The following is a 27844-nucleotide window of genomic DNA, read 5'->3' on the forward strand; positions in this document are numbered from 1 at the left end:
CTCTGAAGACAAACAAACAAATTCCAACAACTGGGCCTCAGAACTAATTTTCATCTTTAAAAAAGACTTTGCTTTAAGTCCTTGCACAGTCAAAAGTGGGAGAGGCTATCTGCCAATTGGTTAATAATCTCCAATCGCAACAAAACAAGCTGATTTTAATTACGAAACACTAACAAGTTGAGATATTCGATTATCATTTGGCATGTATGCTTTTGGATCTATGATCCTGGTTATGTAAGGCAGTGAAAACTACTCTATCTTTGGTGTCTTCGAAAGAAGAGGTCAATCACGGCTTACTTGGTAGCATTCCTACCTCCGAGTTAGAAGGTTGTGGGTTGAAATCCCACTCCCAAGACTAGAGCACAAAAGTCAAGGCCAATACTACTGTATGGTATTAAAGAAACTTCCAAGCCTGTTTGTGAAGACACTGAGATTAGGATGCTTTGGTGGATACTGTTTATTGCTTGCCACAGAGCTTACTTCTCCACTCCTAACACCACCCAGCCAGTGCTGGCTGGCTCCTCTTTATATATACATTTGAGTACAATTAACTCTTGACATTGCTTTGCGGACAAAGATTTCGGGAAGGTTGTCCTCATCGGTTGCAGGCCTGCTGGTGCCTAGTCAGGCCTATACGTGACCGTCAGATTCTCCCACAGTGGGTGCAAGTGAAGGCGTAGTCGCTGCTGGGGGCAAATGGATCTATCCTTCTCCTCCTTTTCTCTTTCATGCTGGTTCTTCGCTCAGTCTCAAAGGTGTCTGCAGCCTGTCTGATGTAGCATCTCCAGGCATCATGATCTATGGCCTATGCTTCCCACTGGCGATGGTCAATGTGGCACACAGAGTAACTTCTTCAGGGAGTCCTTGAAACAGTTGTATAGGGCCTCTCTGTTCCTTTTAGCTCAGCTCTCCATACAACATGATCTTGGGCAGGCGACTGTCGTCCATCTGGGCAACGTGACCCGCCCAATAGTTTGCTTTGCAACAGGAAGGCCTCAATGCCAGTGATGTTGGCCTTTTCCAGGACTTCAATGCTTGCGATGCGGTCCTGTCAGCGGATCTTGAGGATGCTGCGGAGGCAGCACTGATGGATGCGCTCTAGAAGACGTAGATGATGGCGGTGGGACCCATGAATCGGCGGCATACAGAAGGGTGGTGAGGACTATGGATTTGTACATTGAGTTTGGTCTGTGCTCTGAGGCTGTGGTTGCTCCACACTCATTTGTAGAGTTTGCCGAATGCACTGTTCGCTTTTGAGATCCTATTGTCCCCTTACTTGTCTATGGTGGCATCAAATGAGATGACACTCCCCAAATAAGTAAACTGCTTGACAGCATTCAGCTCAGTTCCCTTGATGACAATGCTTGGTGGTCCATATTCTTCTTGGGGTGCAGGCTGATGCAGGACTTCAGTTTTCTTTAAACTGATTTTTAGTCCGAAGAGTTGAGCAGCCTCGGAAAAATGTGTTGTTAGATATTGCAGGTCTGACTGACTGTGGGCCGGAAGGACACAGTCATCAGCGAAAGGACCAAACACTTGTTCACCCGATTACCTTCAACTACTAGGTATTTAACATCTTTTAACGGAACTTATTAGACACTGACATGTGGTACTGAAAAAGTGCTGTAGTTCCGGAGGTGCCATCTTTCGGATGAGACATTAAAAATCGAGGCCCTGTCTGTCCTCTCAGGTGGATATAAAGATCCCATGATACTATTTCAAAGAAAAGCAGGGCAGTTTATCCCTGGTGTCCCGATCAATATTATCACTTAACCAACATCACCAATCAACATCACACTGCTGTATGTGGGACGTCCTATGGTCATAAGAGGTGCTATTTAAATACAAGGCTCTATTTTTTGCTGCTGTGAGAATGCTATATCCACAGTTTGTGGGGGAGAAGGAGAAACCAACATTACAACATACCACACACACAAGATGCTTATAGGCATCACACCCAAACATCCACATATTAGACAAAATCCTCTAAAATTGTTAAATTTCTTGAATTCCTATGAATCCTGTCAAGTTCATCCAGCTTAAAAAGTTTCACCAGCCTGCACTGATTGCTTTTAAAGAAAATGGCTATGCAAAACATTCTACATAGAATTAACTGAACCCTCCAATTTTAATCTCGGTGGCTTTACTAACATTTTAAATTTAGGGAAGAACAGTAACTTAGCTATCTGTTTTGCTAGATATTCTAAAACTATCAAGGATACGACGATGAAAAGCCAGCATCTTTTCTGGCACATTCCACATAATCTAATGAAGGTTTGAGGTCTGGATTAGCAAGAAGGGGACAACGTGTTATATATAGTTACTTACTATATGCATAGCTCCTCAGCAGGAATGTATTTCTTATTCCCACAACATTGTTTACATTCAAGTCAAATTCCACACCACTGAAAAAGCAAGAAAATTAACAATTAAACTCTTACAAACTAATGTTATTTTTGAAATGCACTAGATTCAAGAGATTCCCGAGGAGTGGAATATGGTGAAAGCAATGCCATGACTGTATTCTAAAAGGCTCAAGAAACATAACATTTGGGACAGCTATTGGTAAACATTTGGAAAGTATGATACTACAGAAAAAGGTCGTGTTTAAACCATTCTGCTGGTTAAGTTTTAAATACAACAGATATACGTGGATTTTCAGAAAGGTTTAATAAGGATAAAGTAAGGAGACATGGTATGGAGAGTTATTAGAGAATAAAAAGCTTTGCCAGAGGGAGTGACTGAGATTGGGACAACTTTATTTTTCTATAGGAAAACTGAATAAACATTTGCAGCAGAGGAAGACATAAGAACATTAGTAGAAAGCAGAGTGGCAAGATTAGTTTTTCATTACTCCAGCAAAAATAATGGGCCAAATGGCCTTCTGCTATGTTATAAAGTTCTACGGATACAGGCCCTGAAAATGAAAATGGCAACTAGATAGTAATTTTTCAAGCTGGAAGCAGGTTATATGTGAATGTATGTATACCCTCTTGATCAAAGATGGGCACACCTGAATTTCTATTCCAATTATTTTAAAGAGTTGCAGACTTTTTCAATTACATATGTCCTTAGTTACAACTGATACCGACAATAGGAGAAAAAGAACTTGTATATTGTGGATGTGGAGGAAAAAAACCCTCGCAAAGCTAAGGGAAAATGTTCTTGGATGCTTTTCCCATGGATGTTGGGAGTATTTATTTTAGGTAGAGGTTGAAAGAGTGAAGGAGGATTCATCAGCATGCTGTAATAGATCCATTTAAAAAAAAACAAACACTGTTCTAGTTTGATGAGTGGAAATAGGAACCAGAGTGTATTGAAATGCATTCCAATGAAACTAATTAGTCATCACCAACATAATCGGTCTTTATTCTAATGTTTTGCAGAATTGGAGTCTACATCCAGCTTTAATTACCCAAAATCAGCGATCAACTATAAAAGCATCTCATCCAGGAATTCGAAACACCCAACAGAATAAAAGCAGTATCTCAAAAATCAAGCAATTTCAATTATATTCTCACCAGGATACACAAACTTTTATTCTAAAAAAAGTCTTTTTCAAGTAAATTTAACACTTTTTGCAGAGTTACACAATGCAGTTTAAAAATTGGCATCACTGTATTATTTCTAAAGTCAAGAACCATAATTCATCATTGTAGTTTGAGTGCAAATTTAGAAGGCTAAAATCTGCATTACAATTTACAATGAAACGGTTCTCAGCATAAATAACTCAGTCACCTACCTGACTTTATCCCTGAATTTTACAATTGGCACTTTTGCTCGGATCAGTTGAGGTCTGTCAATGTAAGCTGTAAATAAAATTAAAAACTGAATCTATCTTCAGAAAATACTTTTAACTGCTGTCTAGTTGCACTTTCCAGAGTTGGCGCCTTTTTAGGATTATGCACATCGTCCACAAATTCTCTGGTGGGCAACATGAAAGCAGAGGGAAGGTAACCAGCTTTTTGACAAAATCCTGCCATATAATATCAGTAGTTAAGAGGTCAGCAAGGGTCTTTTGCTAATTTCCCCTTTCTATAAGGAAGCATCTGACATCTGCCATCCTTTCTCTCTTCACCATCCCAACTAGCTAAGCAAAGAGAAAAAACATTATGCAAGGAAATTATTGGTAAAAATTCATACTGCATACCCTGGTGAAATACCAAATATTGCCTTCTTTATCTAAAGAAACACACAGAAATTATAACATGGAAACAGGCCATGTATCCCTTTATCCTCTTTTCTTTCATCCCACCTAAGTTACTTTTTAAATCTTGACATGTTCTACACACTACAACACTAACAGCATAATAACTTTAAAGAGTGACTTACATAGTCTGTAGAAAAGTTGTTGAACTAAACTGAGTATGTGACATGCTTCACTCCTTTGATTCATCTATAAGAATATAAAATTTTTGCCTTTCAATATATCTAGCCAATTGATATAACAATAATTGGGAAAATGTCAAGCTAAAATTGACACTGAAAAAAAACATACCGGCTCCTCTTTCAACACCAGACACAGGTCTGCATCACTGTAACGAGTACCAAAGCCATTCAGAGAAGAACCAACCAAATACAACTTTGTCTCTGGGATGAAAAAAAGATAGAAACATATGAGAATATTTCCAATCATATAGGCACCTGCCAAAAAATTTACTTTGGTTTGACATATTTCACTTTGCCTTTCCTTTTAGTTTTACAGTAATTCTCAATATGAGTCAGGGTCAAAGTTAAACAGCAATGCCTGTTCACAATGAAAAAAAGAAAGATTGCACAATTTAGTGTAAAATCTTATATATTTAGGTGATGAAGCACCAGTAGATTCTCCTGCCATTAAAAAAATCCAAAACAAAAATTGGAACATAATATATATTGTAGCCCACTGAAATCATTGGACAACAATGTAATGGTAATACCTGCTTTTCTTTGTTCCTTCTCAAAACATTACTACAAGAACTTTTAGTCTTACTTATTTCCATCTTTGTAACATTGCCCAAATCCCCCCCCCTACCTTAACTCATCTCCTGCTGAAACTCTCAACCATGCCTCTTATACCACTAGACTTTATTCCAACAAATTCCTCTGTAAACTCGAGGTAATCTAAAACTCTGCTGCCTGCACCCTTACCCGCAACTGGTCCCATTCACTCATCATCCCTGTGCTCACTGACCAACACTGGCTCCCAGTTAAGCAAAGCTTTGATTTTAAAATTCTTATCTTTGTTTTCAAATCCTTCCATAGCCACATCCTTCCCTATTTCTGTAATCTCCTCCAGCTCCACAAACCTCTGAGATCTCTGACTTATCTAATTCTGGCCTTTTGAGCATTCCCAATTTTATGCTGCATCATTGGTGTTTGTGATTTCATTTGTCCAAGCCCCAAGTTCTGGAATTCCCTCCCTAAACCTCTCAACCTCTCTTTTCTCCATGAAAATGTTCCTGAAAACCTTAGCTCTAGCCAAATTGATTCTGTCCTCGGCCCCTCTGGGACATCCTTTTTCTCGAGCACGGCAATTCTCTCTTTAATCAATACAGCCACCCCTCCCCCCTTTTTCCCTTTCCTATCTTTCCTGAACACCTTGTATCCAGGAATATTTAACACCCAGTCCTTCCCTTCTTTGAGCCAGGTCTCTGTTATAGCCATATCATATTTCTACATGGCAATCTGCACCTGTACCTCACCAGTCTTATTAACCACACACTGTGCATTCACATACATGCACAATAACCCTAATTCAGACTTTATTACTTTCTCCCTTACTCTGACCCCACCTAATAACTTATTATCCCCCACTCTAGTGCTATCTAGCTTCCCCAGTATTCTGTGCACCTTGGTATTCCTCTCGAATACTTGCTCCTGGTTCCCACACCCCTGACAAGTTACCAGTTTTGCATCCCTCCAATCTGAGCTCCTTTTCAGGTTCCCATCCCCCTGACAATTTAATTTAAACCCTCCCCAACAGCACTAGCAAATCTCCCTGTGATGATATTCGCCGCAGACCTGCTAAGATGTAACCCGTCCATCTTGTACAGGTCCCACTGCTCCAGAACCAGTCCCAATGTCTCAGAAATCTGATGCCCTCCCTCCTATACCAGTTCTCCAGCCACATGTTCAATCGCTCAATTCTCCTATTCCTATGCTCACTTGCACGTGGGACTAGGAGTAATCCTGAGATTACTGTTCTTGAGGTGTTGCTTTTTAATCTCCTTCCTAGCTCCCTAAAATCTGCTTTCAGGACCTCATCCCCCTTCTTACCTATGTCATTGGTACCAATGTGGACCATGACTTCTGGTTGTTCACCCTCCCCCAGAAGAATGTCCTGCAGCCGCTCTGTGACATCCTTGACCTTGGCACCAGGGAGACAACACACTACCCTGGAGTCACATTTACTGCTGCAGAAACGCCTGTCTGTTTCCCTAACTAACGAGTCCCCTATCACTACTGCTCTTCCACTCTTCTTCCTTCCCTTCTGTGCATCTGAGCCACCTGTGGTGCCACAGACTTGGCTTTGACTGCACTTCTCTGAGGAACCATCATTCTCACCAGTATCCAAAATGGAAAACTGATTAGTGACGGAGATCATAGCAGGGGACTCCTGCACTACCTGCCTGGTTCGCTTAGATTGCCTGGCAGTTACCCATTCCCTATCTGCCTGCATGCTCCTAACCTGTGGTGTGACCACCTTCCTAAACGCGCTATCCCCATAGTCCTCTGCTTCCCAGATGTACAACAGTGACTCCAGCCGCCGCTCAAGTTCCAAAACCCGGAGCTGAAGCTCCTGCAGCCGGTGACACTTCCTGCAGATGTGTTTGTCTAGGACACATGGTGCATCCACGACTTCCCACATGCCACAAGCTGTACATTTCACTCAGCAGAGATGCCCTGCCATACCTTAACTTTACAGACTATTTATTATAAGTAGAAGAGCTTACCAGGTACTCACCAAACAGCTCCTTCCAATGCACCAAAGCAAAATCCAAAAACTGGAGGGTTAAGAAAGAATAACAAAAAAAGTAGAAAAATGGAGAATCTCCTTCCCCCCTTCACCCAACTTGGCACTCACCAAACTCGAAACTCGGCAGCACTCAGCTTGCAATCTGCAGACGTTTGCAGGCTGCACCCAGACTTCTGTATTTATACCTTTTGCAGCTGAAACCGCAGCAACCAGGTTTGACTCGTCAGCTACTTAACTAATCAGCCTGTTAATCGCTGCATTAGACTGTAATAAACTTACTTTACTTTCTTAACTCTACTTTACTTTCTTAACCTTACTTTATCTAGAGGGTAAATCCCAGTTAAATGCTAACTGCAGGCCAGACTTTTATAAAGATAACACTTAAAATCCCCACTCACCAAACTCAAATCTCCACACTCAGCTTGCAATCTGCACACTGTTTTATCATTACCTGAGCCAAGGGCAAATTGGCATAGGGCAAATAAGGTTAGTGAAATGAATGTGTGGCTCAAAGATTGGTGTGGTAGAAGTGGGTTCCAGTTTGTGGGGCACTGGCACCAATACTAGTGAAAGTGGGGGCTGTACCGCTGGGACAGTCTACACCCGAAACATGCTGGGGCTGGTGTTCTAGCGAGCTGCCTAACTAGGGAAATAGAGTGGGTTTTAAACTAAATAGTGGGGGCAAGGGATCAAATTTGGGAAGATGTGGTAAATCAAAGAGTAGAGACAAGCACGAGAGAAAGGTATTAATATGGGAAATGATAAACAGACCGTGACAGGAAGGGATAGAGAGTACAAATCGAAGAGTAAATCAGCAGTCAAGGCTAGACATTACAAAGGTAATAAAAGGACAAAACTAAAGGTTCTGTATCTGAACGCACATAGCATTCGAAAAACTGAGAGCGCAAATAGAAATAAAGAAGTACGGTCTGATAGCCATTACAGAGACATGGCTGCAGGATGACATAGATTGGGGACCCGAATATTGAAGGGTACATGACATTTAGGAAGGATAGGAAGCTAGGAAAAGGTGGAGGGATGGCTCTGTTAATTAATTATGGTATTAGCACATTAGAGAGGGATGACCCAAGTTCAGGAAACCAGGATATAGCAGTATGGGTAGAGATCAGAAATGATAAAGGTAAGGTGGGAGCAGTGTACAGGCCCCCTAACAGTTACCTCACAGTAGGACAGAGTATAAAGGAAGAAATAATGGAAGTTTGTCAGAAAGGTACGGTGATAATCATGGGGGATTTTAATCTGCATATAGACTGGAAAAATCAAATGGGTAAAGGAAACCTGGAGCAGGAGTTCATAGAATGTTTTCAGGATAGTTTCTTAGGACAGCATGTTCTAGAACCAACCAGAGAGCAGACTATACTAGACCTGGTATTGTGCAACGAGATAGGATTAATTCATGACCTCATAGTGAAGGCGCTCCTAAGTAGAAGCAATCATAATATGATTGAATTTTACATTCAGTTTGAGGGACAGAAGAATGGGTCCAAGGTAAGTATTTTAAAATTAAACAAGGGCAATTACCAGGGCATGAAAGCAGAGCTAGCTAATGTCAACTGGCAAATTAGGCTAAGAGATAGGTCAATAGAGATTCAGTGGCAGACATTTAAGGGGATATTTCAGAATACACTGAACAGATACATTCCAACTAGAAAGAAAAATTCCAAGGGGAGGACCCACCATCTGTGGTTAACTAAAAAAGTTAAAGATAGTATCAAACTTAAAGAGAAAGCATACAATTGCACAAAGATGGGTGGCAGGTCAGAAGATTGGACAGAATTTAAAGACAACAAAGAATGACTAAAAGATGGATCAGGAGGGACAAATTATAGTATGAGAGAAAGTGAACCAGAAATATAAAAACAGATAGTAAGAGTTTCTATAGATATTTAGAAAAAAAGTTAAAGTGAGCATTGATCCTATAGAAAGTGAATCTGGGGAATTAATAAGGGAAAATAAGGAGACGGCAGATGAATTGAACAGGTATTTTGCATCGGTCTTCACTATAGAGTAACATCCTGCAAATAACTGCAAATCAGGAAATGGAAGGGAGGGAAGAACTCAAAAAAATTACAATCACCAGGGAAGTGGTACTGAACAAATTGTTGGAGCTGCGGGCTGACAAATCCCCAGGTCCTGATGGACGTCATCCTAGGGTCCTAAAAGAAGTGGCTAGTGAGATAGTTGATGCATTCATTTTAATTTTCCAATATTCCCTAGATTCGGGGGAAGGTTCCATTAGATTAGAAAATAGCCAATGTAAGTCCTTTATTCAAAACGGGAGGGAGATAGAAAACAGAAAACTATAGGCCTGTTAGCTTAACATCTGTCTGAGGGAAAAAGTTAGAAGCTATTATTAAAGACGTTATTGCAGAGCATTTAGAAAAATTCAAGGTAATCAAGCAGAGTCCACATGGTTTTGTGAAAGGGAAATCATGTTTAACCAATTTATTGGAGTTCTTTGAAGAAGATACATGTGCTATGGATAAAAGGGAACTGGGGGATGTACTGTACTTAGATTTCCAGAAGGCATTTGATAAGGTGCCACATCAAAGGATATTGCAGAAAATAAAAGTTCATGGTGTCGGGGTAACATATTGGCATGGATAGAAGATTGGCTAGCTGACAGGAAACAGACAGTAGGCATAAATGGGTCATTTTCTGATTGGCAAGACGTAACGAGCGGTGTGCTGCAGGGTTCAGTGTAGGGGCCTCAACTTTTTACAATTTATATAAATGACTTGGATGATGGGACCAAAGGCATGGTTGCTAAATGTGCTGATGACACAAAGATAGGCAGGAAAGTAAGTTGTGAAGATGGTTGCTAAATTTGCAGATGACGCAAAAATAGGTAAGAAAATAAGTTGGGAAGAGGACATAAGGAAGCTACAAAGGGATATAGATAGGTTCGGTGAGTGGGCAAAGATCTGGCAAATGGAGTATAATGTGGGAAAATGTGAAATTGCTCATTTTGGCAAGAAGAATAAAAAAGCATATTATCTAAATGGTGAGAGATTGCAGAGCCCTGAGATGCAAAGGGATCTGGGTGTCCTAGTGCATGAATAACAAAAGATTGGTATGCAGGTTCAGAAAGTAATTAGGAAAGCTAATAGAACATTATCATTTATTGCAAGGGGAATTGAATACAAAAGTAGGGAGGTTATGCTTCAGTTATACAGGGCATTGGTGAGACCACATCTGGAGTACTGTGTACAGTATTGGGCTCCTTATTTAAGGAAGGATATAAATGCATTGGAAGCAGTTCAGAGAAGGTTTACTAGACTAATACCTGGAATGGACGGGTTGTATCCACTGAAGTTTAGAGTAAGAGGCGACTTGACTGAAACACAAGATCCTGACGGGTCTTGACAGGGTGTATGTGGAAAGGATGTTTTCCCTTTTGGGAGATCTAGAACTAGGGGTCACTGTTTAAAAATAGGAGGTCGCCATTTAAGGCAGAGATGAGGAGAACTTTGTTTGCTAAAGGGTGCTGAGTCTTTGGAACTCTCTTCTTCAAAAGGCAGTAGAAGCAGAGTTTTAAAATATTTTTAAAACTGAGGTAGATAGATTCTTGACAAGCAAAGGAGTGAAAGGTTATTGGGGGTAGGCAGGAAAGTGGAGTTGAGATTACAATCAGATTGGCCATGATCTCATTGAATAGCGGATCAGGCTCGAGGGGCCAAGTAGCCGACTCCTGCTCCTAATTCGTACGTGCGTATGTGCTGTAGGATTTCCTTTCCAACAGGCCTCTATTCTGCCAAAGTTGGCTGTGGGCCGGAAAACTACAGAAAAAAAAAATCTGAATACTTCCTACAGTTTTTGAAACACTTACTTTCGGGTTTCCCAACCTCAAACCAGCAGCCTTCACTTCCGCTCACACCCCTCGAGCCCAGACCCCACAACCACTCCATCCCCAACTCCAAGATAAAATACAGGTCAATGAATCAGGAGCCAATAATCTAACTTACGTGGGAATATTCGCTGGATTTCTCTCTGAATCTGTGTGCGGCAGAGATCTTTTTTTTCGAGATCAATCGATTGTTGTTGACAGTTACAGAAGAGGTCCAAAATTTGTTGACTCAGCTGCAAATATAAAGCGTATTGCCATCCATATACCCACACATATATACTCTTAAATATTAAATTACTGAAAGGAAAATATTTTTTGAATACATCTTTAAACTGTCCACATTCTTATATGTTTGGGCAATTACAAGAACTGAAGGCAAGGAGGAAAAACTAACATTTTCCACTTTAAAACAATCCCTGGAGCTTTTCAAATAAACAGATTTACTGTAATAAATATCTTTAAAAATTCTCAATTTCTAAAGCCAATTATGTAACGCAGAATAAAAAAGATCCATTTTACATTTTACTGTCATTTTAAAACCAAAAAAGTTTTTGCTGAGCAGCTGGGGTAAGGGTACAGTACAGGTATCACTCACATTCTCAGAATGAAGTTCAACCTGTACTTACAAAGAAGGATATTAGCATTATCGAACTATTCTTATTTCTTTACGGATGCTGATCCAAAACCCACATACATGCTGTTGCTTCCCAAATCTGTGCCTTCATCTCCTACAACACCGTTTGCATTTCTCTAATCAGATTTCCACTGCTCTCAAAAACTATCAATAAGCAGATTATGGAGGTCGTGTTCAACAGCAGTATCTTGTTAGTGAACACTGAATCCAGGATAGTTCCGATTTCCCAAAAACCAACAAGTACATGCATTTCAAGTCAACAGCAGCTAGCCAATCTCAGCCTGACTTTTCGTTCATTGGTTATGAGCATCGCTGGCAAGGCCAGCATTTATTGCCCATCCCTAATTCTCAAGCAGGTGGTAGTGAGCCACTTTCTTGAACCGCTGCAATCCATATGGTGTAGGTACACCCACAGTGAAGGGAGTTACAAGAATTTGACCCAGCAACAGTGAAGTAACAGCGATATAGTTCCAAGTCAGGATGGTTTATGGCTTGGAGGGGAACTTGCAGGTGGTGACATCTGCTGCCGTTGTCCTTCTAAATGGTAGCAACCGCAGGTTTGGAAGGCGCTATTGAAGGAAGATTGGTGAGTTGCTGCAGTGCATCTAGTATATGGTACACACTGCTGCCACTATGCACCAGTGGTGGAGGGAGTGAACATTGAAGGTGGTGGACGGGGTGCCAATCAAGCGGGCTGCTGTGTCCTGGACAGTGTCGAGCTTCTTGAGTGTTGTTGGAGATGCACTCATCCAGGGAACTGGAGAGTATTCCATCACACTCCTGACTTGTGGATGGTGGACAAGCTTTGGGGAGTTAAGAGTTGAGTTAGTTGCCAAAGAATTCCCAGCTACTGACCTAGTCTTGTAGCCACAGTATTTATATCGCTGGTCCAGTTACATTTCTAGTCAATGGTGATAATCCGGCCCCAGAATTTCATTAGTGGGGGTTCAGCGATGGTAATGCCATTGAACGTCGAGGGGAGAAGGTTAGATTTTCTACTGTTGGAGATGGCCATTGCCTGGCACTTGTGCAGCACAAATGTTATTAGCTGCTTATCATCCCAAGCCTGAACATTGTCCTGGTTTTGCTGTATGCAGACACGGACTACTGCTGAGGTGTTGCAAATGGTGCTGAACACTGCAAGCATCAGCAAACATCCCCACTCTGACCTTATGATGGAGGGAAGGCCATTGATGAAGCAGCTGAAGATGGTTGGGCCTAGGACACTACCCCGAGTAACTCCTGCAGTGATGTCCTGGGGCTGAGATGTTGGGTCTCCAACAACCATAACCATCTTCCTTTGCGCTAGGTACGACTCCAATCAGTGGAGAGCTCTACCGCCCGATTTCCATTGACTTTAAATTTTACTAGGGCTCCTTGATGCTACATTCAGTCAAATGCTGCCTGGGTGTCAAGGGCAGTCACTCGTACCTCGCTTCTGGAAATCAGCTCTTTTTGTCCATGCTTGGACCAAGGCTGTAATGAAGTCTGGAGCCAATTGGCCCTGGCAGAACCCAAATTGAGCATCGGTGAGCCGGTTATTGCTGAGTAGGTGCCACTTGATAGCACTTCCATCACTTTGCTGATGATTGAGAGTACACAAATGGAGCGACAATTGACTGGTTTTGATTTATTCTGCTTTTTATGCACAGGACATACCTAGGCAATTTTCCACATTTTCAGGTAGATGTCAATGTTGTAGCTGTACTGGAACAGCTTGGCTAGGGGCGCAGCTAGTTCTGGAGCACATCTTTAGCACTACAGCCAGAATGTTGTCAGGGCCCATAACCTTTTCCATATCAAGTACCTTCAGCCATTACTTAATATCACATGGAGCAAATCGAATTGGCAGAAGCCAATCTGTGATGCTTGGGTCCTCAGGAGTTGCCGAGATGGATCACCCACTGAGCACTTCTGGCTGAAAATGGTTGCAAATGTTTCAGCCTTGTCTTTTGCACTAACGTGCTGGGCTTCCCCATCTTTCTAAAATGGGAATGTTTGTGGAGCTTCCTCCTCCAGTTGGTTGTTTAATTGTCCACCACTATTCATGACTGGATATGACAGGACTGCAGAGCTTTGATCTGATCCGTTGGTTGCGAGGTCCCTTTGCTCTATCGCATGCTGCTTCCACTGTTTAACATGCATTGGTCCTATGTTATAGCTTCACCAGGTTGGCACCTTATTTTTAGGTATGCCTGGTGCTGCTCCTGGCATGCTCTCCTCATTGAACCAGGATTTATCCCCTGGCTTGATGGTAATGGTAGAGTGAGGAATATGCTGAGTTATGAGGTTATAGGTTGTGGTTGAATACAATTCTGTTGATGATGGCCCACAGTCCCGCATGGATGCCTAATTTTGAACTGCTAGCTCTGTTCTGAATCTATCCCAGTTAGCACAGTGGTAGTGCCATACAACACACTGGAGGGTACCCTAAGTGTGAAGACGGGAATTCTAATCCACAAGGACTGTGTGATGGTTACTCCTAACAATATTGTCATGGACAGTTGCGCCTGCAACAGATAGAATGGAGGTCAAGCAGGTTTTTCCTTCTTGTAGGTTCTCTCACCACTTGCTGCAGGCCAGTCTGTCAGATATGTCCTTCAGGACTCGGCCAGCTCAGTCAGCAGTAGTGGTACCGAGCTACTCTTGGTGATGGACAGTGAAGTCCTCCACCCAGAGTAGATTCTATGCCCTTGCTGCCTTCGGTGCTTCTTCCAAGTGAAGTTCAATATGGAAGAGTACTGATTTATCTGCTGATGGAGGGTAGTAGGTGGTAATCAGCAGGAGGTTTCCTTGCCCATTTTTAACCTATTGTCATGAGACTGCATGGGGTCTGTTGTTGACTCCCAGGACCACTCCCTCCTTTCTGTATACCATTGTTCTGCTACCACTGGTGGGTCTGTCCTGCCAGTGGGATAGGACATATCCAAGGATGGTGATAAAATGCCTAAAATCTGCACTTTTAATGAAAGGACTTAACATGCTGGGTTTCTGACTTGATGGAAATTTTTCCTATAACCTAAATAAAGGCAATGTGTGTGCAAGAAAAAGGCAAAGGAAACAAAAAAAAAAAAGAGATCTTGCACTTACATATAGTATCTTTTGCATCCTGAGGCCACCCTAAAGTGCTTCACAACCAAATAAATTGCTTTTTGAAATGCAATCACCGTTACTATATTGCATACAGCAATGAAACAAATGAACAGTTAATCGGTCTTTGTGTTGCTTGAGGGATAAATGCTTTGTGAACGCGCTTGCTCTTTGCCAAATATTGCCAAGCAGTCTTTCGTGTGCTAACAACATGAAACACAGAAAACAGGAGTAGGAGTAGGCCATTCGGCCCTTCGAGCCTGCTCGGCCATTCATTATGATCATGGATGATCATCCAACTCGGTAGCCTGTTCCTGCTTTCACCCCATATCCTTTGATCCCTTTAGACCCAAAAGTTATATCTAATTCGTTCTTGAAAATATTCAATGTTTTGGCCTCAACTGCTTTCTGAGGTGGAGAATTCCACAGGCTCACCAGGCTCTCTGGGTGAAGAAATTTCTCCTCATCTCAGTCCTGATAGGTTTACCCCGTATCCTTAGGCAATGACCCCTGGTTCTGAACTCCCCCACCATCGGGAACATCCTCCCTGCATCTACCCTGTCAAGTCCTGTTAGAATTTTATAGGTTTCTATGAGATGCCCCCTCACTCTTCTGAACTCCAGCGAATATAATCCCAACCGACTCAATCTCTCCTCATATGTCAGTCCCGCCATCCCAGGAATCAGTCTGGTAAACCTTGGCTGCACTCCCTCTATAGCAAGAACATCCTTCCTCAGATAAGGAGACCAAAACTACACACAATATTCCAGGTATGGCCTCACCAAGGCCCTGTATAATTGCAAGACATCCCTGCTTCTGTACTCAATTCCTCTCGCTATGAAGGCCAACATACCATTTGCCCTTTTTACCGCCTGTTGCACCTGCATGCTTACCTTCAGCGACTGGTGTATGAGAACACCCAGGTCTCGCTGCACATTCCCCTCTCTCAGTTTATAGCCGTTCAGATAATAATGTGCCTTCCTGTTTTTGCTACCAAAGTGGATAACCTCACATTTTTCCACATTATACTGCATCTGCCATGCATTTGCCCACTCACTTAACTTGTCCACATCACCCTGAAGCCTCTCTGCATCCTCCTCACAAGTCACCCTCACACCCAGTTGATTACATTTAGTTCCCTCATCTAAATCATTAATGTATATTGTGAAGAGCTGGGAGGGAGAGAGAGCGAGAGCGCGAGAGAAAATGAATATCGCTATCTTGAGACACAGGGATCAGTCAGCCTGATGGACAGCATTTTTATTTTCTTGTGATGCTGCCTTCAGCTTCATGTTTTGGTCAATTAGAAGTGGTAGACAATCACAAAGCAGAGACTGAACTTAAATATCGGGCTGGTCATCAGCAAATACTAGCAAAGGTGTATGGTGTTGTCTGAAGTTGTCAAAAATCTTCTCCTACTGCCTATGAGCAAATAAAGCAATGGATTTTCCAGTGCATCTTTGTACAAAATGTTCTAGCTACTGCTTCCTACCCTCATTTAATTTTCTGATCCCTATGGGGAGTGTTTTTTTTTTAGACACAATCCCACTTCAACATCCTTTTGGCCAGGACTAAATAAGTTTATTATGCTGAAACTTAGCAGGGAGATTGAGCAGGCTTTATATTGTGAAAACTTATGTAACAATGGAAGATAACAAGGGTGAATAATGGGTAAAATGGTCCCTCAACAGAAACGTGCAGCATTTAATTTTTTTTTCAAAAAGCAGTAGCTAACTGTAGTTTGTGATTAAAAGCATAGTGGTGGCTACCAAAGGGGCACTGAACTTAAATGTAAGTTACAAGTAGATCTCTTAAAAACATTGCATCATAACAGCTGAAAGAAAGCATGGAAAGCAATTATTGCAAATATGCTGCTTTGGGAGGCACTGCCGACAATGCAAGAAATACCAAAATCTACACACAACAATGAGGATAAGGTATGCTGACCACACAGAACATGAATTTCTTAAAAAGAACACTGTCCTAAGAAAAACAGAAAGTGCTGGAAATACTCAGGAGGTCCAGGCAGCATCTGTGGAGAGAGAAGCAGTTAATGTTTCAGGTCTGTGACCTTTCATCAGAACTAGCAAAGGTTAGAAAAGAATTAGGTTTTAAGTGAAGGCAGGGGGCAGGGTTGGTGGGGAACATCACAAAAGGGAAGGTGATAGGGCAGGAGAGATTAAATAGCAAAACGGTCATGGGACAAAGGCAAAGAGTATGTTAATGCTTGCGGTGGAAGACAAAGCATTAGTCCAGGGAGTGTGTTAATGGCAGAATAATGAGCAGCTTTGTCTACATGAAAAACAGGCACATGGTGAATAAAATAAAATAAAAATAGAAAAATATTTTTTAAAAGGCCGATCATGAACTGAAATTATTGAACTCAATGTTCAATCTGCAAGGCTGAGTGCTAATCGAAAGATCAGGTGCTGCTCCTCGAGCTTGCGTTAACGTTCACTGGAACACTGCAGCAGGACACGGACAGAAACGTGGGCATGAGAGCAGGGGGGTGTGTTGAAATGGCAAGCAACTGGAAGCTTGGGGCCATGCTTGCGGACTGAGCGGAGGTGTTCCGCAAAGTGGTCACCCAATCTGCGTTTGGTCTCCCCAATGTAGAGGACACTGCATTGTGAGCAGCAAATACAGTATACTACATTGAAGGAAGTACAAATAAATCGCTGCTTCAACTGGAAGGATGTTTGGGGCCTTGGATGATGAGGAGAGAGGAGGTAAAAGGGCAGGTATTACACCTCCTGTGATTGTGTGGGAAGGTGCCGTGGGAATGGACGAGGTGTCAGGGGTGATGGAGGAGTGGACCAAGATGTCGCTGAGGGAACGATTCCTTCAGAATGTTGGGAGGGGAGAGACAGGGAAGATGTGTTTGGTGGCGGCATCATGCTGGATGTGGCAGAAATGGCAGAGGATGCACCTTTGGATGTGGAAGCTGGTAGGGTGGAAAGTGAGGACAAGGGGAACCCTGCCGCGTATCTGGGAGTGAGGGGAAGGGATGAGTGCAGGAAATAGGGCGGACACCGTTGAGGGCCCTGTCAACCACAGTGGAGGGGATGTTAGTTGATGAAAAAGGAAGACATGTCAGAAGCTCCATTGTGGAAGGTTGCATCATCAGAACAGATGCGTTGGAGACGGAGAAACTAGGAAAATGGAATACTGTCCTAAGATACCTCGTCTCCTCCTCACCCAAACAGATGATGGCAATATATCCCATTCATATTTGGAGATTAAGTAAAGGGGGATAATTACTCGTTATGCTCACTGGGCTAAAAAGACGAAGATGAATTCACTGTGCAATTAGCAGAGAATATGGGGCCCTTTTTATTTTATGGGCAGCAGCTCCTTGGTTATGGAAGGAAATTTAATTTACCAAATAAACATTCTATAAAAGATTCCAGCATCTTTATTCCTAAATATTTGTTGAAATGAATGTGCCCTGTAACAACTCAGTTAAGACGAGCTTTTCAAATTAATACAATGGCTGACCTCTTGATCAGAGCTACCATCTTCACATTTCCAAAGCGGACATGGAAGCAGAACATTTTTTTACTCAGCTTAAGCTTTCACACCCACTGCTTCACTGAAAGTAATGAGCATGGAGCTGAAGCTAATTGAAAGATCATATTCCCACATCAAGTCTTCAAAAAAAAAGTGGGAAGTTTAAATTTTTTTAAAAATTGATACAAGTTTAATTTCCTAGTTATTATATTTACAACTTTCAATATCAGCCCTCTAATATTATTTCTCAATACAACATCCAACATTATTCTAAATAGCCTTAAGGTTTTGTTTCTACTATCTTCATGGTTTATCACTAAGTAAAGTTGTTCCTAAGTTTTTAAATTCACTATTCACTGATTAAATTTTTTCCTCTGCCTTAGTATTCTTGAGTTACATAATCTATACCAATTCATTATTACATCAATTTCACCGCGCTACCTCCCTCCTCGCTTTCAAAAACCTCAATACCTTCCTCTATTGAGGTACTTTTCAACCCTACCTCCAACCTGGTGTCCCACTTACTACCCATTTCAGCTATATAAAATTTAAGCATTTCCTTTCTCTTACTTGAAATATTCAGTCCAATAATAAATAAAGCTAACTTTGAATCAAATAGAAACTGTACAGTTTTGAGTGGAGTAAGCTGAACTTATCAACGCATGAATCTGGTTCTAAACATAGTCCGAAACTACATTTAAAGTGGAGCTTTCTTTAGCAGATACAACCGGTAAAACAAAGGTCTATTGTAATTCAAACTGCAAAATGCACTCCCCTATTCAGCCTCTCAATTATCCCAAACGCTTCTGCACTTCCCAGTCGTTTTTGATAAAAGCAGTTTTTCTGTACTGTTGTTCAGTATTCAGTAGCATATCACCAAATATTTAGTAGCGAATCAATACCTTATCCCTGGCCACTTGGAGAGTATTTTGTGGGTGATCCGTGAGTGGAAGCAGAGATGAAATTCCAGGTGAAGGGACTGAATACCTGCCATCAACTAGAAAAGGCACTGAACTGCCAGATGGTCGAGAAGGTGGTGACTGAAACCGCTGGCGCTTGACTTCATAAGGACTACTTCGCTCATCACTCCTTCGTCTGTAACACAGATGAGATTTCTGTGCATCAGATTATTAAAACTGGCATTTAAAATTATATCTATTGATCAATGAAATCCATAATTTAACTTGCATTGATAGGAAGGCCAGGTATAATTACTTAGATGTAATAAAATTAAATTTGAAACCGATGTTTAATGTTAATGCTCCAACATGTTTATCGTCAGCTAGTGCTAACAAGAGTAATTACTTTGAACATTCAAATTTAAAATCATGTTTCAGAAATAGATAAAAGAATCAGATAACTTCCCTAGAAGGTCATTTCCTGCTTTCGTCACTGAAAATTATTTTGAGTTACATTATATGGTGTATTTTCACAATGGTTACTGTTATATCCACATCATAGAAGTTATTGTGCTCAGAATAATCATTAGAGGACATGCCAAAACCTCTCACACTCCCTTTTGTTAATTGTATATTAAATGTGCTTAACTGTATGCAGGGGGTGGACATTAACTGGGGATTCACTTGTGCTCCAATAACTAGGAAAAGACTGAAACTGTGGTTGTGAGTTATGAAGTGCATGTTTGTAATGGGAATCTCTGTCAATAAAGGTTTATAAAAGTGTGTAAAGATTCTATGATTCACCACCTGTCTTTCTGGTGTGAAATTTTTTTTTCAGTCAGTGTTAATTTTCAAGGTGCTAACATGTCATCTGACGACCAATTTAAGGCAAAATACTGGCATAATATAAAACAACTTGCTCTTCATCTGACCCAATATGAGAGCTACTATGTCACCATTTGTGTGTCAGCAATGGTTCAGTTGGTAGTACTCTCATCAGAGTCAAAAGGCTGTGGGTTCAAGTCCCACTCCAGGACTTGAGCACAAATATCAAGGCTGACACTCCGGTGCAGTACTGAGGGGGTGTTGCATTGTCTGAGGTGTCACATGAGATGTTAAACTGCAGCCCAGTCTGCTCTCTCAGCTAGGCACAAAAGATCCCGTGACACTATTTCGAAGAGCATGGCAGTTAACCCCGGCGCTGTGGCCAATATCTCAATATCGACATCACAAAAAACAGATTATCTGGTCAGTAGTACGTTGCTGTTTGTGGGAGTTTGCTGTGCACAAATCGATTGTCACATTTCCTACATTATAACAGCGACTACACTTCACAAGTACTTCATTGGTTGTAAAGCATTTTGAGATGTCCTGTGGGTGTGAAAGGTGCTATGTAAATGCAAGTCTTTCTTTCATTTCTTTATCTATCCAGTCAGTCAGTAACTGATGTGGTATAGAATTAGAAGTTTTAATTTTAAAATTTTACTTTTCAAACTGAAATGCAACTCATTAGAAAGGACTGTACTTCTCACTAAGCGTTGCATTTTTTTTTAATTCTGAAGAAACAAGCTAAGCAGGACTTACTTCCTTCCAAGGTTATTGGGCAGACCCAGTGAATAGGTAGGGCAGACATTACTGAAGGGCCACACAGCTGATGGTCGTGGAGTAACAACTCCTGTCAGGATGGTACCAGAAAGGCTGCAAATAAGTAATTAAAATAAAATAAAATTCATTAGATCAAAATTATTTAAGTAATTTACATATTTTAAGACTTCCTTCAATTTGGTGAGATATCAAAAGGACACAGGTTATCTGTGCTCTACCACAGTGATAAAATGTGGCATCTTCATTACTAATTCCCTGTCAAAAAATGTTTAAATCCATCAGCCATACTCTGAAGTGAAACAAACAAGATATTCCAAATGTGTCCTTATGTTTGCAGGGGTGGGAGTGGGTGAGACTTTTGGCAAGTAACGAACTAAGAGTATGTTACAGAATATTGAAGCACTATAGTGGAGCAAGGATTCAACTCTCCATTTCATCATGCCAACCCAGTTGTTGCGTGGTAAAAGTACTTTCCACATTTCATGTTGTGCACCTCCCTCGAGCAGTAACGTTGGAAGCCTATGAACAGGCCATCCACCATTTTTACCAATATTAATGCACAGACTGGAAAGAAAACAGATATATATTTGATTGCAGTGGTTCAAGGCGGCAGCTCACCACCACCTTCTCAAGGGCAATTAGGAATGGGCATTAAATGCTGGCCTTGTCAGCAACACTCATATTCTAAGAAGGAATGAAAAAAACTCTCTTAAAACAGAACAAAATCAGAGGGAACATATTACTGCATACCTTCTATTAGCTGAATTAAAACCAAAAGAACACCAGAAAGGTTTCATGCCTGGCCTGGGAAGGAACTTGGAAAGAACTAAATTTTAAAAAATTGATGCAGAAGGTAACAAAATCAGGATGTTGTCATTGTATGCAAAACATGTGGTTCTGAGTGTCTCCAGTTTTTACTAATGCTTTCCCAATTTTTACTTTTAAGTATTGCATAAGATCGATGTAGGACTACATGAATAAAATTCTCAATAGTTAATATGAACAGGATACTCAATTCAAACATTTTTATTGGAACTGATATATCCAATAACGAACGCTTTTTTAAAAAAACACATATTTGGTACAAATGGTTTCCAACTGAGATGCTAAACTTAACATGCATGACTATAACTGGTTTATTTTCTTAATATGTTCTAGTATTCATGCTATAATGTCCTTCATACTGAAACATGAGTGCTCACTAGGTGATGTTTTAAATTACCTGAAAATAGAAATCATTAAATACTCAACTATGAACTGAAGCTTTTCCTAAATTTAAGTACAATGGGAGTACTAAAACTAACTGCTTTAACACTAACTGCTTTCACAATGTTACTGTATCACATAAAATAAACTTATCCCTCTCATAAATTATTATATTCCTAATTCGCACATGTGACAGGGAGAGCTGTAGTTCAGGGTAGAAGAGCACTATGAAATAACACATTGAAATCAAGTAGGTATGTGTCACTAGATAATACTGCACAAACATTTGGTCAGATTCTATTCTATACAGTACCTCCAATAACCAAACAAAATGAAGATTAGTTTCTAAATTGTCCAGTTGATGGATGTACACTCAAAAAATGTAACCTGAATGAGTCAGAAAAGGGATTATCCAAATGACTGAACATATAGTGAAGCAATCACAGCACTTATACAATTATATAACATAACTCATCATTTTTTGATCAGTTGTAGTCATGCTTGTTAAGTTTAGCATTTCAGTTGGAAACCAATTGTACCAAATAAGTTTTTCTTTTAAAAAAGGCATTCGGTTTTAGATATATCAGTCCTAATAAAAATGTCTGAGTTGAGTATCATGTTCACATTAACTATTGAAAATTTTATTTATGTCTTAAATCTATTTTATGCAAATACTTAAAAATAAAAATTAGGAAAACATTGGTAAAAATTGGAGACACTCAGAACATGTTTTGCAAACAACAGCAGGATCCTGATTGTTATTTTCTGCATTTTTTATTTATTTAATTCTTTCCAAGTTCCTTACCAATAGAATTACTGATGTTCAAAATAATCAGTTGTCACTGTTCTAAAGAATTGAGATTTATATTTATCTAATTACTTTCCAACTGCCAAACAAAAAATATAAATTCAATAAGAGAATTAAAATGTGTGCACCAGGTATTAAAACATGAGAAGGTCCATCAGTGGAATCCTGCTGCACTCACGTTGCATTCCTGAAGTTATGAGCATTGATGAGCTGTTGTTGTGAAAGAAGAGCAGGAGAGAAGGGTGGACGACCCACATTAGGAGAATTAGGGAACATGCTCTCCTTCACTTGACGTGAACATTTAATCTTTCACCTAGAAAGAGTATACAAAATGAATAACATTTTCACTTGCCACATTCACCAAAATATTATGGCCCAGAAGAGTTTTGCTGAAACAACTAAAATGCCAATCAAATAACTTAATTATGCAGCACGACTTGGAGAGTTTAACTAGGGCAGAATTTGGGTTTTGGGGAGGGGGGGCATGGAAAGAGAGAAAAATACAAAACCACCAGAAAAAAAGAGATAAAGGTTTCAAGGTTTTTGAAATAGGATAGAGAGATTGTAAGGCAGAGTGATTTAGTTAGAATTCTAGAGGGCAGGGATAAACGACTCACCTCTAACAGTAGAGCAGAATGAGCAGGAAACCAATGGTAATCTACAGTCCAATTAATTAAAAATAAAAGTCAACAAGTGGAATGGGGCAAAACCTGGAGGTACATTCTGAAATCTAAATTAATTTGTTGGGACATAGGGCCAGATTAGCTTTGTAAGGACACAGGTAATTGGTGGGATTTAGTCAGAGAGAGGGGGCTTGGACCTCAGAAGTCTGGATAAGATGTGGCTTGTCAGGGAGGTCAAGAACATTTGAGAATTAAATCCTCAAAGGTTTCAGCAGCAGTGGGGAAAAGTAGGGAGTGTGGGGCAGTGGGGGCGGGGTGGCAATATGCTGGAGGTGCAAGGCAATGATCTAGGCGACAGACAAGATATGTAAACAAAAGCTTAACTCCGGGTCAAACATAAAGGTTACACAAGACCAGTTTCAGCCTGAGCTTGAAGTTGCAGCCAAAAGTGCATTGATGCTGACGAAAGCCAAGTAAGGTGGATGGTTTTGCTACACTGCTTCAGGAATTTGACTCATCCAGAGCTTGATGTCAGTAACCGCCCATGCACAAGGAACAGATAATTGAGAGAAAGCAGTACCATAGAGGAGAGGCTGTGGAGAATGGAGTGGTCAACATGAACAACGGGAGCAGAGAGGTTGAGGAGGAACAATAAACCGTAACCAAAAACAATAAGTAGTATGGTAACATAGTTATGTTATGTTACTGGGTTAGAGGCCTGGACTAATGATCTGGAGACGTGAGCTCAAATTCCACCATGATATTGGGGAAGTTAAATTGTTAATTAAATAAATCTAAAATAAAAACCTAAAATCAGTAATGATGACTATGAAACTACCAGATTGTCGTAAAAACCTATCTGGTTCACTAATATCCTGTGGGGAAGAAAATAGGCTGTCTTTACTCCATCTGACCTATATGCAACTCCAGACCCACAACAACATAGCTGACTCTTAACTGCCCTCTGAAAGCTCACCCAGTTATATTCATGAAGTAACTCACTACCACCTTCTCAAGGGCAATAAAATGTATATATGCAAATGCACAAAGCCTGGTGAATAAGGTTGTTGAGTTACAAGCACAAATAGCCATGTGGGACTATGATGTATAACAGCAACATGGCTTAAAAATGGTGAGGACTGGGTGCTTAACATTCATGGATGCAAAGTGTTCAGAAAAGATAAAGGAGGAGAAAAAGCAAGTGGGGTGGCAGTACTGATTAGAGAAGACAACGTAGTGTTGGAAAGAGAGGATGTCCTTGAGGGGGCAAGAACAGAATCCATTTGGTTAGAACTGAGAAGCAAAAAGGGGATGATCACTTTACTGGGATATTCTATAGGCCTCCAAATAGATAGTGTGTGAGAGTGTGCGAGTGCATGAGTGAGTGAGCAGGGTATCATAGATGTGCAAGAAATATAAAATAATGATATTGGGAGAATTGAGAGGGGGAGGAATTTCTGAAATGTGTTCAGAAGAACTTCCTTGACCAGCATGTTCTCATGTCCAACTAAGGCGGCATTGCTGGATCTGATGCTAGGGAACTATGTGCGCCAACTGGACCAAGTGTCTGTGGAAAAACACTTGGGTAACAGTGATCATTGTACCATAAGGTTTAGATTAGTAATGGAGCAGAGCAAAAGACAATCTAAAATAGAACTTCTATATTGGAAGAGGGCTAACTTCAATGGGATGAGAGAAGATATAGCAAGAGGGAAAGGCAGGGGAACCAAAGCCAGGGCTCCTTGGATGACTAGGGAGATACAGAATATGATGAAACAGAAAAAAAAAAAGAGGGTGTATGATGCATGCCAGGTGAATTCTTCAATCTAGAACCAGGCCAAATACAATAAGTTGAGAGGGAAGTGAAGAGGAAAATATGACTGGCAAAGACAGAATATAAGAATAGAATGGCAGTTAACATAAAAGGGAACCCAATATTCATCTATCGGCATATAAATAGTAAGTGGGTAGTAAGAGGTGGGGTGGAGCCTATTGGGGACAAAGGAGGAGATACATGCTTAGAGATGCAGGGCAAGGCTTAACGAATACTTTGTATTGGTGCCTACAAAGGAAAAGGACTCCGATAAAATATCGGTAGAAACGGAGATGGTAGAGGCAATGGATGGAAAATGGATAGGCAGGATGTACTGGAAAGACTGGCTGTACTTAAGAGTGGATAAATCACCTGGTCCAGATGGCATGTATCCCAGGTTGTTAAGGGAAGTGGGTTGTAGTTTGCAGAAGGGCTTGCCATTATCTTCCAATCTTCCCGAGAAACGGGGGAGGTGCCAGAGGATTGGAGAGTGGCAAATGTGACACCCTTGCTCAAGAAAGGGTGCAAGGACATTCCTGGTAAGTACAAGCCCATTAATTGAACTGACCTGAAACGTTACCTCTGCTTCTCTCTCCACTGATGCTGCCAGACATGCTAAGTATTTCCAGCATTTCTTGTTTTTATTTCAGCGTTTAACATCAGTGGTGGGTAAGGTTTTAGAAACAATAATCGGGGGGAAAAAAATCAACAGGCACTTGGAAAGGCTCGAGTTAATTAAGGAGAGAAAGCACGGATTTGTAAAAGGCAGATCACTTTTGACCAATCTAATTAATTTTTTGATGAAGTAACAGAGAAGGCTGATGAAATGAATGCAGTGGATGTTGTCTATATGGATTTTAGGAAAACATTTGAAAAACTACTACTTACTAGGCTGGTTAACAAAATTGAGGCTCATGGAATAGGAGGGTTAGTGACAGCCTGGATAAAAAATTGGCTTAAGGACAGAAAACAGCAAGTCTTGGTAAATGGTTGTTTTCTCAGACTGGAGGATGCTAGACAGTGGTGTTCCCCAAGCATCAGTGGGAGGACCACTGCTTTGTTTGATATACATAAATGACTTGGATATTGGAATACAAATAACATTTCAAAATTTGCCGATGTTACCAAACTTGGAGGCACGGCAGACAGTGAGGAAGATACCAATCAACTGCAACAGGACATAGATAGGCTAGCAGAATGGGCAGACAAGTGGCAAATGGAATTTAATACAGAAATGTGAGGTGATGCATTTTGGGAGAAGGGATACGAAGAGGCAGTATGGACTTAATGGCACAGTCTGAAAAGTGTTTATGTGCATAGATCTTTAAAGGTGGCAGGACATATTGAGAGAGTAGTTCGCAAAACATATGGGATCTTAGGCTTCATGTTCTTTTTTTCATTCATTCATGGGATGTGGGCGTCACTGGCTAGGCCAGTATTTTTTGCCCACCCCTAACTGCCCTTGAGAATGTGGTGGTGAGCTGCCTTCTTGAACTGCTGCTGTCCATGTGAGGTAGGTACACCCACAGTGCTGCTAGGAAGGGAGTTCCAGGATTTTGACCCAGCGACAGTGAAAGAACAGCGATATAGTTCCAAGTCAGGATGGTGTGGGACTTGGAGGGGAACTTGTAGGTGGTGGTTTTTCCACGCATTTGCTGCCCTTGTGCTTTTAGTTGGTATAAGTCGCGGGTTTGGAAAGTGCTGTCTAAGGAGCCTTGGTGTGTTGCTGCAGTGCATCTTGTAGATGGTACACACTGCTGCCACTGTGCGTCGGTGGTAGAGGGAGTGAATGTTTGTAGATGGGGTACCAATCAAGCGGGCTGCTTTGTCCTGGATGGTGTTGAGCTTCTAGAGTTTTGTTGGAGTTGCACCCATCCAGGCAAGTGGAGAGTATTCCATCATACTCCTGCCCTGTGCATGATGGACAAGCTTTGGGAAGTCAGGATGTGAGTTACTCGCCGCAGGATTCCGAGCCTCTGACCTGCTCTTGTAGCCACGATATTTATATGGCTACTCCAGTTCAGTTTCTGGCCAATGGTAACCCCCAGGATGTTGATAGTGGGGGATTCAGAGATGGTAATGCCATTGAATGTCAAGGGGAGATGGTTAGATTATCTCTTGTTGGAGATGGTCATTGGCTGGCACGAATGTCACTTGCCAATTATCAGCCGAAGCGTGGATATTGTCCAGGACTTGCTACATTTCTACACAGACTGCTTCAGTATCTGAGGAGTCGCGAATGGTGCTGAACATTGTGCAACCATAAGTGAACCTCCCCGCTTCTGACTATGATTGAAGGAAGGTCTTTGATGAAGCAGCTGAAGATGGTTGAGCCTAGCACACTACTCTGTGGAACTCTTGCAGTGATGTCCTGGAGCTGAGATGATTAACCTCCAACCACCACAACCATCTTCCTTTGTGCTAGGTATGACTCCAACCAGTGGAGAGTTTTCCCCCCGATTCCCATTGACTTCAGTTTTGCCAGGGCTCCTTGATGCCATGCTCGGCCAAATGCTGCCTTGATGTCAAGGGCACTCACTCTCACCTCATCAGTTCAGCTCTTTCGTCCATGTTTGAACCAAGGCTGTAATGAGGTCTGGAGCGGAGCGGCCCAGGCAGCACAGTGGCGCAGTGGTTAGCACCGCAGCCTCACAGCTCCAGCGACCCGGGTTCAATTCTGGGTACTGCCTGTGTGGAGTTTGCAAGTTCTCCCTGTGTCTGCGTGGGTTTTCTCCGGGTGCTCCGGTTTCCTCCCACAGCCAAAAGACTTGCAGGTTGATAGGTGAATTGGCCATTATAAATTGTCACTAGTATAGGTAGGTGGTAGGGG

At 41.3% G+C, this 27844-nt stretch overlaps 1 protein-coding gene across 6 annotated transcripts in view; it reads right to left on the minus strand.

The window, feature by feature from the left end:
* tent2 (terminal nucleotidyltransferase 2) overlaps window positions 1–27844 on the minus strand; it is a 121308-nt gene that overhangs the window by 87092 nt on the left and 6372 nt on the right. For all 6 annotated transcript variants that reach the window (XR_010974853.1, XR_010974854.1, XM_068029455.1 and 3 more), the window contains exons 2-9: window positions 22757–22891; window positions 20544–20657; window positions 18963–19155; window positions 10945–11059; window positions 4499–4590; window positions 4333–4396; window positions 3743–3809; window positions 2329–2405 (exon numbers count right to left, since the gene is read on the minus strand). Coding sequence is in view for 4 of the 6 variants with exons in the window: in XM_068029455.1 (XP_067885556.1) it covers window positions 2329–2405; window positions 3743–3809; window positions 4333–4396; window positions 4499–4590; window positions 10945–11059; window positions 18963–19155; window positions 20544–20657; window positions 22757–22854 (820 nt within the window). In the remaining 2 variants the exon portion in view is untranslated. The remainder of the gene's footprint in view (window positions 1–2328; window positions 2406–3742; window positions 3810–4332; window positions 4397–4498; window positions 4591–10944; window positions 11060–18962; window positions 19156–20543; window positions 20658–22756; window positions 22892–27844) is intronic.

The sequence above is a fragment of the Heterodontus francisci genome, chromosome 4 (genome assembly GCF_036365525.1).
Source record: "Heterodontus francisci isolate sHetFra1 chromosome 4, sHetFra1.hap1, whole genome shotgun sequence".
Classification (NCBI taxonomy): Eukaryota; Metazoa; Chordata; class Chondrichthyes; order Heterodontiformes; family Heterodontidae; genus Heterodontus; species Heterodontus francisci.